Source organism: Sebastes umbrosus, chromosome 9 (assembly GCF_015220745.1).
Source record: "Sebastes umbrosus isolate fSebUmb1 chromosome 9, fSebUmb1.pri, whole genome shotgun sequence".
In the NCBI taxonomy this organism is placed as follows: Eukaryota; Metazoa; Chordata; class Actinopteri; order Perciformes; family Sebastidae; genus Sebastes; species Sebastes umbrosus.
Genome location: NC_051277.1, coordinates 24147248 through 24162189, shown reverse-complemented (window position 1 = coordinate 24162189; position 14942 = coordinate 24147248). Strand labels below are relative to the sequence as shown.

At 41.1% G+C, this 14942-nt stretch overlaps 1 protein-coding gene across 4 annotated transcripts in view; it reads right to left on the bottom strand.

Moving 5' to 3' along the window:
- Positions 1-14942, bottom strand: part of gria1a (glutamate receptor, ionotropic, AMPA 1a) — a 92157-nt gene that overhangs the window by 61593 nt on the left and 15622 nt on the right. For all 4 annotated transcript variants that reach the window (XR_005208169.1, XM_037780101.1, XM_037780103.1 and 1 more), the window contains exons 3-4: positions 8361-8600; positions 2014-2198 (exon numbers count right to left, since the gene is read on the bottom strand). Coding sequence is in view for 3 of the 4 variants with exons in the window: in XM_037780101.1 (XP_037636029.1) it covers positions 2014-2198; positions 8361-8600 (425 nt within the window). In the remaining variant the exon portion in view is untranslated. The remainder of the gene's footprint in view (positions 1-2013; positions 2199-8360; positions 8601-14942) is intronic.

The window sequence follows — 14942 nt, the reverse complement described above, 5'->3', positions numbered from 1 at the left end:
GAAAAAGCTGTCTCCGGCTGACATTTTAATGTTTCCAGCTGACTCGTTTTAAACAAGAAGCTTAAGAGGGGTCTTCTAAGGGCACTTGATGGCTGCATGCATGATATTGTGCTTAAAGACTGAGGCTAACGCCTCCTTTCCACAGGGTTTCGTTTTATGTCCGTAAATCTGTAGAGTATGCAGATTACGACCCCTTTTCTTTACGGACAGAAACGTCACCGCAGATATGGGAGAGAAGTTACTGCAACAGTGTTTTATATCTATGAGTTACTGTCTTTTTTTCGCTGTTTCGATGTTTGACAAGTCACATTTATAACGTTACATTTTTTCTGAGTGAAAAGTTCGAGGGCATATTTAGCATAACATTGGCAGCATGCTAGCTGTGTAACATAGAGTGCATATAGTGGTTCATAGTGGTCTTTTAACAAAATAGTTCACAAAACTGCTAAATATGCCAGCAAACTTCCCACTAAGAAAAATTGTATGACTAGGACTGTATTACACTCATAAATCAGTTTATTATTTCACCAATTCCACATAATGTGCAGGAAGTTAGAATAACATGCTAACTTCCTGCATGTTATGCTACTGTTATGCATACGGTCTGTCCGTAATCTGCTGTAAAAGTTCCTTTTTTTCAACGTACTTGAGGCAAATTACGTTCTGGGAAAATCCCTCCCTACAAAAAAATGGAAGGAGGAGTTTCGCAAACACATTGGAGATCACAGAGGTTCCCATAGGAATGAATGAACTTCCGGTTGACTTGCATACATACACAGAGCTATGTAGAAACGAGGCAGTTGCAGTACGTGTCTCAGGCAAAAAAGTCAACATAAAAAGTGAGCATCCTCACCAGTTGATGATTCTGTTATTTTGTTCTTGGGCTTCATAGCTGGCATACTTTTTTTTGCATTTTTAAACAGTATGTTACAAATTTACAAGAGAAAGGGCTTTTAGGTTGAGGACTAACGGTACAGTTTAGTATTGTTTGCTAACGACTGTATCTCTGGTAATGAGTCTGGGTGGGAATGCTTGCAGGACAGAGTTGCGGACGTTACTCTAAACTCTAATAGCATCCAGGACCGGATTCCAAACTGTGGTTGTGATAGTCAAGAACTGGTCTTTTTTTATAATGTAACCTGTTACCCCACAAACTAATGTAGTGATATACTCCTTGGACTTGGAAGTAACGCTTGTTTACTACTGTAAGTAGGCTAGTAACCTAGTTAACCAGACATGCTAATGCTTGCAGCTTACATTAGAGACACAAACTGTTTAATCCATTTCTTTCACTTTTCCTCTCATGCTTTTGCTTTTGGAAAAGCAACTAAAAAGAAAACCACCATCCAAACTATTTAAATGCTGAGTATAACTCTTACTACAGCCCCATGTACTTCAATGTGCAGTGAAATCCAAAACTTGACGGACGTGCCATGACTAGTCATGAGAGCTAAGCTGTGATTAGGCAATCTCTGTTTGGGGAAGAGGTTTAGTGAACAGTGAATTGTGATGCCAAGATCCTTTTCTTTTCACTCGCGCAGAGGTGAGTAAGTGATGATCCTATCACAGAAGAACTGCCGACTCCAAATGCCAATGCTGTGTTATTTATTTCTTCTGTCCTTGATGCTCCAGGAGACTAAACACCACAGCCACCATGGACCAACCCCCACTCTCCGTTAATATCCCTTCCTTTCTTCTTTGTTCATCTCATTAAAACATGCCCATTCTCATTCTCTGAGTGTGTTTTTAAAAAAAATATGTATATTTTTCTAAAGAAGTCCTTTAAAACTTGACATGCAGGCTAATAATTCAGTTTATAATAAGCTTGATATGTGTCCAAAAAGAAAATGCACATGTTAAATTCCTACTTGATCTATTTGGAGCTGATGCATGACATACAGTGTGGTTTCATTATGTTATGAGGTTGCAGTCTTCCAGCTGAAATTGCATTACATATTGCAACATAATTACATAATCCCCGTCTCATTGCAAAAACAGAGAAAAGCTCTTTACCTTTTTGAGGATGCCGGTGAGCCTCTCGGTCTCACAGTCGATGATGATCTGGCCCTCCTTCCTCTTGTCCAAATCCTGGAAAACTTTCAAGAAGGAGGCCTCCGTCATGGTCTCCACGTTGACCGAGGTCACCAGCCAGTTCCTCTCCGCTGCCGTGTCCAGAACCTTCTGCAGCACTGACAGGCCTAGGAGGGGGAAGAGTGGAGAAAGGAAGTTAAGTGACTGAACTGGAAAAAGAGAAACTGTATGAGCATTTTACAGGAAAAATTTCTGCAAAGATGTGCAAGATGAATGAAGTGATGAATGACTACAGTAGTTGGTATTCTACCGAGAGCGATCCATAAGTGTCTTTACTCTATTAGGTGACATAATTTATGTGCATGTTAATCTTATACAGTGTAAGGTAAGGTAAAGCAAGGTAATCTTTATTATCCCCGAGAGGCAATTTGTTGCACAGCCAGCAGTAATACAATCATCACACCAATCAGCACGCAAACAATTCACACCAATTACATAAAGTTATTCAACAGACCAATAGCAGCAGGGACCAACGGATGTGTGCAGTTATATCATGAGCTGAGAGATAAATTAAAACAATTTGGGAACAAAACAGAAGCTGTGCAGAAAGCCAAACTGCACTTGATAAGCTTATCCATCAGAACCTCCCCTGTAGCTCCAGTGATAAAGTGTAACGAGGAGGACAGCCCATTAAGCACTCTGACACGTACAGGTGTGCTTTTCCAGTGCGTACAGCGCCGGGGCTAAATAATCATCGCTTCCACTGTAACAAATAACCCGCCCGTGCATCATCGCAGACGACACAGCCAACTTTACGTCCTCCGAGCACCAATTACAGGTGGCGTTACTCAATTACACTGTCGCCGGTGCGTCGCGGAGACACTTGGGCTCAGTAGAGGCAGAGGTAGAGCAAGCCAATGAGCTAAAGGCTCATGCTAAGACAGGAAATAAAAGGCGATTAGGGAACACATTGATCTTGAGCTCTGATTTACAATCTGACTCACTGTTGTACTCCTCTGCTGCTGGCGGCAGACCAATCAGATTCCTCTCGAGCTGGCAGCCACAGTTGTTCCACAGAGTAAATAAAGTAATTTCACCCGCAGCAGACTGGCAAGACATTACCCAAATGAATTATGGCAATTACAAAATTTAGAAAATGTAAACTAATACATGCTCTATTTGCTTTTCCTCCACTAAGCTGGCAAACGCTGTTAGAGCCACCGTGGGCCTATACATAATGTGTTGTGTATATCTTCCGTGCTTGTTCATACAGGCATTTTATGCATATTGAGCAAATGTAAATATGTCTTATCCACAACAACAGCAACACAGAGCCTGTCTAAAGAAGAATGAGAAAGGCAGTCACAGCCTCTGACAGATGATTGCCTGGCCTTATTAAAATGCACGCCAGCTGCTCTCAAGGGAATCCATGCTGCCTGTGTGACACCAGGTCATTAAGAAACGAAAAGATGGATGCTGTTTCACCTCCACATATGACCACGATACAGTACATGTAAATAAATTAGACAACCTCCTAAAAAGATGACATGTAAGCATGCACGTGGGGACCTTTCATGGTGTCTCTATCCATTCACTGTCGCTCATGGGTGAATAATTGTGGTCCTTGGTGGTGACAGATTCAGTAGTAGCTGTGAAACTGATGATAGGCATGGGAACACAGGGGGCACTTAATCATGACCATGAATAAGGCCAGTAGATCGTGAGGAGAAGGGACAACTGTCTTTGAATGGAGTCCTGTGCTGGTTTCAGCACCATGGACAGCACCATGCAACATAATCTGACCCAGTAGTTTGAAAAGGAGGCTTTGTCACACTAAAACAGCACTTCCTTTTATCTTTTCAATCTTTTACTCCTTCTTTTTTAATTATCTTACTTTCCTAATGTTTTTATGTGTGTATATATTTGTTAGTCTGGTTTTGCCTTATGTACACATTATGTTACAGATGAACTAAAATGAGTGCATTATTCATTTATGCTTCGTGCTGAGAATGTTCTGTACTGTATTACAAGAAGACCTGGAGTCAACATTTTTTCAGTGCTATCAGTGTGGTTGGACTATTACGTTTCTTATTTTTCTTTAGGGCTGCCAATCAATTCAAATATTTAATCACAATAATCGCAAATTAATCGCACATTTTGTATCTGTTCAAAATGTACCTTAAAGGGAGATTTGTCACTCTTATCAACATGGGAGTGGGCAAATATGCTTGCTTTATACAAATGTATGTATCTATTTATTATTGGAAATCAATTAACAACACAAAACAATGATAAATATTGTCCAGAAACCCTCACAGGTACTGCATTTAGCATAAAAAATATGCTCAAATCATAATATGGCAAACTCAAGCCTAACAGACAACAACAGCTGTCAGTGTGTCAGTGTGCTGACTTGACTATGACTTGCCCCAAACTGCATGCGATTATCATAAAGTGGGCATGTCTGTAAAGGGGAGACTCGTGGGTACCCATAGAACCCAATTTCATTCACATATGTTGAGGTCAGAGGTCAAGGAAACCCTTTGAAAATGGCCATGCCAGTTTTTCCTTTTAGCGTTATTTAGCCTTCTTCTTGACAAGCTAGTATGGTTGGTACTAATGGATTCCTTAGGTTTGTCTAGTTTCATATGATGCCTCTCTAGCATTAAAACCGAGCCGGCTGCAACATAAAAATTGCAAGTTGTGTTAATCCGTTAAAGAAATTAGTGTCATTAAAATGAATTTGTGTTAACGCCTTAACCTTGACAGCCCTAGTGTATAAATTTGTTAATCTGGTTTTGCCTTATGTATATTATGTTCCACTCAAGCTAAAATTAGTGCATTATTCATTAACGCTTCGTGCTGAGAATGTTCTGTACTGTGATGTATTACAGAAAGACCTGGAGTAAACTTTTCTCCAATGCTATCAGTGTTTCTGGACTATTACCTTCCTTATCTTTTTCTTATCTTCCATCTATTCTCCATTCTTCCCTTTTTAGTCTCACTAATGTTTGCATTGAATATCCTCTCGCCTTTTCAAATGTAGCTGTGTGGCGGCTGCACCCCTATAAATCAGAGCCAGCCTGACAGGCAGGCTCGTGTGGACTGGCCAAGGTAAAACTGGTCCTCCAAAGGCATCCTGGAAGAGAATAATATCATAATGGAATCTGGCTGTCATAAGCATCATTCTGGCCGGAGGCAATACAGAGAGACCCGGGCACCAGGCAATCGACAGTAGAGAAAATAACACTTTGGGGAAACCATTTCCTGAATATTGTTTATGTTAGGTTTAATGGGCTATTAAATTTGTTCTCCCGTTCTTGGCGTTTGAAAATAAAAACGAGAGACATTTTTATTAGCAGACAGATGTTAATAGAAAAAAAGGGGAAAGTTGTTTTATATACTGCAAGTGTTGCTGGAGTTTTGACCCTTCTCCATGCAGCTTGGAAGCAGATGAAGTTGTGCCAGAAACCCCCACAAGGCTTCAAGAAATATTAAAGCTCCTCAAGTGTTAAGAAAGTGACATGTGACTGCATGCATACGGTATATCTATATGTCATTGGACACTTCAGATAATGGATTAAAACACTGACGTATAATACATATCTAATATAAATATATTAGAATAGACATGAGAGAGCTTTTTTACAGGCAATATCACCTAACAGTCCTTAAAAAAAGATGCTTTGATATAATATTTGGGAAAAGCACACACACGCACACTGCATGCACACACACATGCGCACATAACAGACAATTTTTCTTAAAGGCTTAAAATAACCCTGTAGAAAGGGTGACTACAGCGTCGTATCCAGGCAACAGAGGACTACTGATATGGATACCACTGGCTCCATCCCACCACTCAATCAAAGGGGTGACCCTGCACACACACACATACATACACTCATGCAATACCCAACAGTTTGTGGGTTGGTACTGTAATGAAGGGATCACAGAAGATAAAAAAAAATCTGTTGGACATGTGTGTTGCTACGGCCATCATGAATCAATAGAGCTAAGAGACCACTGTGAAATCCCCCCTGTCACTGCTTGATAGTAGTGTGCTCTGCAGAGTGACATGATGGCATCTGTCTCTTAAAGCTGACTTAATCCTGCTCATGTCTCCGACACAACTCAAAAACGTGGGCGGATAAAAGTTGCAATGATTTGCATGTACAACATGTGCCAATTTAACGTGATAATAACACGTTAACACAAATTTGTTTTAGCGCCACTAATTTCTTTAACACATTAACGCAATCAATCTTTCAGAGGTTGTACCGGGCTCAGTTTTAAAGCTTGACCGATGATACTGGTATCATATGAAACAGAAAACCTAAGGAATCCATGTCATACTAGCTTGTCGCGAAGGAGGTTAAATAACGCTACAAACTTACGCAAAATTTTGGTGAGGAAAAACTGGCATGGCCATTTTCAAAGGGGTTCTTTGACCTCTGACCTCAAGATATGTGAATGAAAATGAGTTCTATGGGTACCCACGAGTCTCCCCTTTACAGACATGCCCACTTTATGATAATCGCATGCAGTTTGGGGCAAGTCATAGTCAAGTCAGCACACTGACACACTGACAGATGTTGTTGCCTGTTGAGCTGCAGTTTGCCATGTTATTATTTGACCATATTTTTATGCTAAATGTAGTACCTGTGAGGGTTTCTGGACAATATTTTTCATTGTTTTGTGTTGTTAATTGATATCCAATAATAAATATACACATACATTTGCATAAAACAAGCATATTTGACCACTCCCATGTCGATAAGAGTATTAAATACTTGACAAATCTCCCTTTAAGGTACATTTTGTACAGATACAAATTTCGCGATTTTAATTGACAGTTAATTGACAGCCCTAATTATTCTACTGTCCAGGTGAAACAGAAATGGGAGAGGGAATCAGGCTTGGAGATATCTGAGGATGGTTGGAGTGATATTTGGGAGTGTCAGGCTAGAACTAGCAACTCAAGATCCTGGCGGGAATTCAGCTTGAAGAATATAATACAGTTCGATATTCTGTGACTCAGAAATTGAAATTCATGCAGTCGGATTCTCGGGAAAAGGATGAATGTTGGAAGTAGTGTGGTAGGTAAACCAATGGCAGATACTTTTTTTTATATTTTGGGGCTGCTGTCAAATCCATTCATGTTGCCAAAGAAATAAGGAACATTTTTTGGGATAGAAGTTGATTTCTCTTTTGTTATATTATACCTGGGAAAAATCCTTCACATACTCCGAATGAATATCTCTACAAAGTACTGTTAGTTGCGAGCAATAAAGCCATTACACGGAAGTGTTTGCTGCAGGCAAACCCACCATGAAAGGTCGATCCGATTGCAATTGTCAATGAAATACACTGTATGGAGAAATTGACCTTCTCCTTAAGACTACGATTTGATCAATACAATAAAATACTGAAAGAATTGACTACTTAGTGTAAGGGATGTAACCTATTGTCTGGATAGTTGAAAAACCCTGCTCTGTACCAACGTGTAGCTCATACCAACCCTTGTTCTTTTCTTTACTTTCTTTAACCTGAAAACACCGATAAAAAGAAAAGTAAAAGAAATTACACCCTTCATAGTCATGCTCTAAAACCCACAACACCTGGGACAGATGGCACGGCATTATGGGAAGGGTATAGCTGATTGACTAGAGAGGGGAGGGAGAGGAGGAGGGGGACAGGTGGGCCACTTTATTTCTGCAGGAATGTTATTAAGATGTTTAAATTGTATGCTACAGCACTTTCGCATGCTACTGACAAAGGCACTGTTGCAACACGGGTTACTGCTGAGGACCGCTCAATAAGAAGCTTAATCTTTTGTTCCATTTATCTGCTCATTTGTGCAGGTCAATGTCTCTTTTCAGCGTTCTCCGTCTGCACAAAGACGGTGGACTGAAAAAACATCTTCTGATGGCTGCTCATTGCTGCATAATGGCTACGATTGACCCCATTGCTGTCGCCATGGCAATATGAAGACGACTAATGGTAGTTGGTTTAACGACTGGTTTTGCCTCTAACCATGTGTGTGTACTTTAACTGCATTTTTTAAAAAAAGTCCTGTGGTGAAAAATGTTGGTATTCAAACATGAATGAGGATGATAACCCATTTAAGATAAGTATCTGTACATAACTGAAAACCTTTATATGAAATATTTTAGAGAATGACCTACATGTATACTCCAAGTGTCTTAGCCCGATTCACAGTCACATGTTGTTGTTTTTTTATAATGATGTAGCAAAAAAAAGGTGTCCACCAAAAATGATTATGCCAAATATATATTATGGTGTGTGTGAAATTAAATAGTTCCTACCGGAGTCAGAGCTGTACATGTAGACAAACTTGTTCCATTTGTAGTGGTCGATCACTCCCACCAGAGCGTCCTGGAGCTCGGGCCTCAGCTGGATGACAAACTGGTTGGCCGTCTCGATGGGGAAGGACGGCGTGACGAAGCAGACGTGCAGCGCTCCGCAGAAGGACATGAGCATGTTGACCGTCTTCCTGTCGTACAGGCCGATGATGGCGTACACACCTTTGGAGAACTGGGAACAAACTGCCAGAGAGAAAAAGAGAAAACAGGGAGATGGGACATGGAGAGAATTAGACTCTGGACCAATTAGAGGATTATGGAATATTTGTATTAAACTGAGAAGAACCCCTGAAAGTAATAGGGGTGTAAGAAAATATCTGAAATACCGAGCATTGCGATATTATGTTTTGTGATATTGTATCAATTCTCAAAAACACTGTATTTGTTTTTAATTAATAGTTTACATGCAAATATTAACTCAGTCAATATTTTATTTTATTTGCAAAGAGATGTGCCCTCTCAAAGTAGTGCTATGATGTTGGATGTTACAGAGACTGTAATAACTGCAAATGCAGAACCCACTGTTCTGATTGCATAAAAAACATAAACTGCATAAACCAATTTACACTCAAATGATCTGATTATCTGTACCATCTTGTCTCTTATTGCTACATGACACCTACATTCGATGTAGTCTTGTACTGTTTGTACTTTAAATTATGTTCTACAGGTTTCCTCATGTGGGAAACACAAAAGACATATTGAATTAAAGCTAAAACGATTAGTCAAATAATCAATTAGACAATCGATTCAAGCTTTTCCAATATGGACATTTGCTGCTTTTCCCCGTCTTACATTACAGTGAATTGAACACTTTTGAGTTTTGGACTTTTGGTCAAACAGAAAAAAGTTATTTGAAGACATCCCCGTTGCCTCTGGGAAATTACAATGTTCAGTTCCACTATTTTTTTATTATAATTAATCAATTAACTGATAATGGAAATAGTCGGTAGTGGCAGCTAAGGCTGCACAATTAATCAAGATTTTATTGAAATCGCAAAGTGGCCTACAGTAATTTTCAAAAAGCAGTATTTGTTAAATGTGCAGTATTTGTTAAAGGTGAAATGTGTCGTGCTGCAGAGATGTCCTGGCCCACTCATCATATTCTACAGACTTAAGAAAACATCTTTGTTTGGTACAGATCCCCGCAAAAATTACACCATAATCAGTTTAATATGTTTATCAATGAAAATAGGAAAAAAGGATGTAAAAATGATCATTCCATCTAATATCGCAAATCATATCGCAATTGCAATATCAGTCAAAATAATCGCAATTACATATTTTTTCATAATCGTGCAGCCCTGTACTGAATTAATTATTTAATGAACTGAATCGAGCTAAACTGAATTAAACTAAATTCTAGTTAGTATGGAAGCTCTCGTCGCGCTTTTGTTTTCATTGTATCACCTAAATACCCAAATGCATGAAAAGAAGCTATGTCTGACGTTAAGAAAGGGGAAAAAAATCTGAAAAGAGAGAGAATAAGAGATATTTGTCATTGGTCGCAATTAAAACCTGAGTCACCGCAGAGTGCTTTTGAATTTCCAATTGAAAATAGCTCTAATAGCCTTGTCCTTGCCTCCTTTCAACTACTCTGTGGCATATTTTTGCAGAGCTGGCCAGTTTGTCCGTCTGTACACCACCAGTCTGTGTGTTAGCCTTCAGTGAGAGGTGCAGCGGGTGAAGGCAGATTAGGAGGAGAGAGGTTAATCAATGCATCCCCAGGGTTCCATTGACATTTTACTGGCAACAGGAGGCGGTTTGCATCTCTCATTTGCTTTCCCCCCAGTCTCTCCATTGTCTGTTTGTCACTCTGACTTCCTTCACACCCTCTAATATCTTAAAATAGCTAATTTATGTTCACAGCCTTGTCTTTTGGAAGGTATGTCCTCTCCATGCTTGCAGCATAGCGGGCTATCTTTGCCCTCGCAGGTCTGGCCTGGGCTATTTTCTGCCACGGCGGTGGCCCGGGCCTTACTTATCTCAGTATTTACCAAACAGATTGCTGCTTGTCCTCACGCGAGGGCCAGCTCGCCGCTAGGAGCTGAGGGCAAGACAGCGAGAGGATGGCCCGTACCCAAAACGCCTAACCCGTCACAGACCTGCACCCGCCGGGCAAGCACGTGTGTGTGACGGAGATAGAAGGGAGAGTGAGAAATTCAGCGGTATCACATAAAAATACATGTGCACGCACGCATGAACACACACACACATATGTAGTCTCTGGTGCTCCAAAAGCCTGGTGAGTCACCCTACTTAAAGCAAGCCCTGAAATAGACATTTTGAGCCTCGCCACACTGACTGACTCAGTAACAGAACTATCTTTCCTTCATGGTCTGCACACGCCGTCGCTATTAAATCGACACTCTCCCAGCTATTGCTTTCCACTAGCACACATTAAATTTCCCCCCTTACAATTTTCTAGGACCAATTTCAGCGGTGGCCTCCATGTTCTGCCTGGATGAAAGGTAATGAGAGCTTGTTTGACTTTTTGTGCAGTGTCCCATTACGCTGCCCTGCAGCAGGTTACCATGTTTCACTGAATATGAGTCATTTCTCATACCTACAGTATGCGTGTCTGACAAAAAGGAAACAGCCATGTGGCACGGACCTCCTGCTCCGAGCTGGCAAGAGAAGCATGTGCTCGTCTAATTCGACAAGAGCATGACACAGAATATTAGTGTAACTCAGCGGTCCTGTTCTGATAGCAGTATAGAGGAGCGGCGTATTGAGTGTTTGTGTACGAGGGGCTTGTTAGCGCCGCTCCACATGTGTAACGACATTGGAGGCAGGGCCGAGAGACCCAAAGTGATCTCGAAGACCCCAGCAACACCTGTCCACCCTGGCACTCCGTGTCTCCTCGCCACAGTTACAGCTGCCATGGCGGCAGAGCTGAGGTTGCCCAGGCAACGGTCTGTTTCTCTGGCAGGGATTACAGTATAGCTCAGAGTCGCTAAAGGACTTTTGGAAGATGAAGTGGGAATTGTGAGTGTTTGGACATTTTGTCATAATTAGGTTCCCCCCTCAAGGAATTAGCAAATTTGCAAAACTGACTTGGCTTTGCAGAATCCTCAGATAATTTCTGAAATAATGGAAGATTTGCAGCCCATTTTCCACAGCATCGCATTTCTATTTACGCTCAAAACAAACCGAGTCAACAGAACTCCTCAGCATTACGCATACAGATGATGCAGGAAAAGCTCGCTGGAACTGTCTGCTGATGTTATATTTTCACCCCTTCTAAACTTTTCCTATGAATGAACAATAAGCTGATTTGCATTTGGCGTGGTCAAAGAGTTTTGAGCCGCAGGAAAAGAGAGGGAAAAACTCAAATCCTGAAGGGACTGGTACTCGCACAACAGGAGGAGCTGTCAGAGACGACTCACGCAGCTACTGTCTTCCCTGTTCTCTGTTTCCTGTGCCCTGCAGCTGTTCCTCTGCTTAGCATGAGCCAAATATCAAATGACAGATGTGTCTGCGCCGGCTGCACAAAGAGGGCGTGTTAGTGACAGTTGTTTCTGCATCTGAAGTTGTGGATGATGGGGATGGGTGATGCTAGAGGGAGGTAGGCAACGCTGCATCCTTCAGACGGCCCCGCTTAGTTTGCAGCCTGAACATCATGTGACGGATGTTCAGACATAAAAGAAATAGAATCTATGAAATAAAGACGGATTTTTTTAAAGTTGTTGATGGGGAAATTATCCTGATATCAAAATGAGACCATTTGAATGGACACTATGTAAACTATGGATGTCAAAGTTAACGCGATAATAACATGTCAACGCACATTAGTTTTTACGCCACTAATGTCTTTAACGCATTAACGCAACTTGCAATTTTTAGGTTGTATGATATATGATAACATAAGGAATCCATTTGTACAAACCATGTCATACTAGCTTGTCAAGAAGGCGGCTAAATAATGCTCCAAGCCCATGCTAAATTTCGGCAAGGAAAAACTCGCCTGGCTATTTTCAAAGGGGTCCCTTGACCTCTGACCTCTGACCTCAAGATATGTGAATGAAGTCAAGTCAGCACACTGACACACTGACAGCTGTTTTTGCCTGTTGGGCTTGAGTTTGCCATGTTATGATTTGAGCATATTAATAAATATATACATACATTTGTAAAAAGCAAGCATATTTAGAGTATTAAATACTTGACAAATCTTCCTTTAAGGTACATTTTGAACAGATAAAAAAATGTGCGATTAATCACGATTAACTATAGACATCATGCGATTAATCACGATTAAATATTTAAATCCATTGACAGCCCTAATGTAAACACAGGTAATTCGTTGATGGAAAACTGTTGTCAAGGTGCCCTTGTGCATGGTACCTGCCTCCCAGCTGCTCCACTGGAGCTGCACACTAACCCGTGTAGGATTGTGGTATTGCAGAGCAGCTCCTTTGTGTGGGTGTGTGTGATTCTTTTTTCAATCGCTCTGCATTGCTCGATATGTCAAAAAAATCAATACGGTTGAATTGAATTGTACCGGGTGCAGTTGCAAAACAATTCTTCAAATGTATTTTTAGGGGAAGCCACAACCAGGTTTGCCAGAATCAATATGAGGAACGTCTTTCGAGCGCGTTGGCTCGGTAAACACATGTTCCCCGGACTCATGGGTTTACCGTGACCGCATGCAAACCACAAATTCTGATAAGGATGTTACATACATTATACGCCTCCACAAACCCACACAGAAGGAACGCGGGGCTTCTACTATTTTCCTCCCCTGGGACTTGCATGCCATTATCCTGTGCAACATTAAGGTCAGCGGTACAGAAGGAATTTCACAGCAGGAAGCTGGGTTCAGCTGGAGAGAGCGTACTGATTGGAGGGTTCATGTTCAGCCATCCGTAAAGGTCCTTTTTAAAAAAAAAAAAGAGCCTCACTACTGAAGACTGACATGTCAGGGGACTCCACAAAATAGGACATCCAATTAAGTAGCCCATCTTATCCACTGATCAACTATATACCATTCTCTGTTCCGTGTATTTTGTACCGTGACAGTCCAAAGAAATCATGTTGTTGTTTTTTCTCCCCCCTCTGGGCATCGATGAACAAAGAGCGTGGAATGGAAGAGTGAGCAGCTGAATCCAGCTCAGCTTTCCTCCACCTCAGCATAACCCTGCCAGATTGACTCCCAGAGTCACACACACCACCTTCATTCAGTGAGCCTCAATCCTACTACTACACCCGGGTTTATGTTGTTCATCCAATGTCACCTTAACACCACGAGACCGCAGATTTCACACTGATGCCTGAGGAGGTCAAGTCTGTTTGCTTTTTCGCTCTAAAATGATAGCAAAATGGGAAACAACAAAGATAAGCGAAGACACTATATCATATAAAACATATTTTCTATCATTATTATTATATTATTATCCATCATCAGTTAATCCGATTTTTTTGTGTGTTCAATTAAACACTTAGTCAATAAAATGCTTTTTTCCGACCACCAGTCCAAAACCCAGAGATATAATCATGATATATAAGAGAGGAAAACAGCAAATCCTCACGTCTGAGAGGCTAGAACCAGAGAATTCATAACATTTTGTTGTTTAGCCATGCTAGCGGCATGGCAGCCCGTTCTCATTCCCAGGGTGTTAAATACCTAGGCTTCGTCACGGCTGTCGGCGTTCGGTACCGCTGCACAGGGCACCCTTTAGCGCCGGTATGAAACGAGCCCGGGAGTTACATTAACTCTAATGTAAAGTAGTGGCAACATTAAACGCTCTGAGAAAGTTCGCCAGGAGTGTAGCTTAAAGAGTGAAAAGACACACATCAGGCGGGCGGTAGGGGAGGTGGATGGGTCCAACAAACACAAGGCTTTCATCTAGGAAGCCGTTGTTTGTGTCCCATGTTCACAACATTCAGTGTCATTTTCACTGTACAAACGTAGTAGAGAGACATTCATGGTGCTCAGCCGATGAAGCCATCTGACTTTTCCTGTAGCGCCACCAGCAGGTCAAAGTTTCCACTTATCCTCACCAATTATGTGCAAAACAAATGACATTCCCATCAGCCTCAGCTGTACTTTGTGTTTGGTGCTAATCAACTGATGTTAGCATTCTAATATGCTCATCTAAGATGGTGAACATGGTAAACATTATACCTTAATATCAACACTGGCCTTGCATTATCATTCTGCTCAAAATAATTGTTTTATCTAAGTGCAGCCTCACAGAGCAGCTAGCATGGCTGTGGACTTTTAGTCCTGTTGCTTGATAATTGATTATCAAAAATAACTATCAATCAACTTCTTGAATATTAATCAATTGTTTGTTGATGAAATATATTTTATCAAGGTACACCATGATGTAAAAATGTTTTATCACAAATCTTTCAGCACAAAAGGCTTTTCAGCATGAAGCCCATCCCTGTGCTGCCAAACTACTCTTATAGGTGTTTATATTAACCATTGCAGCTGTGGGCCTAAAGGGTTATGGTGCTGACTGTGAAACCTGAAGGTCCTTGGATCGTATCTGCTTGGGCACCTTTGTTGCATGTCATTCC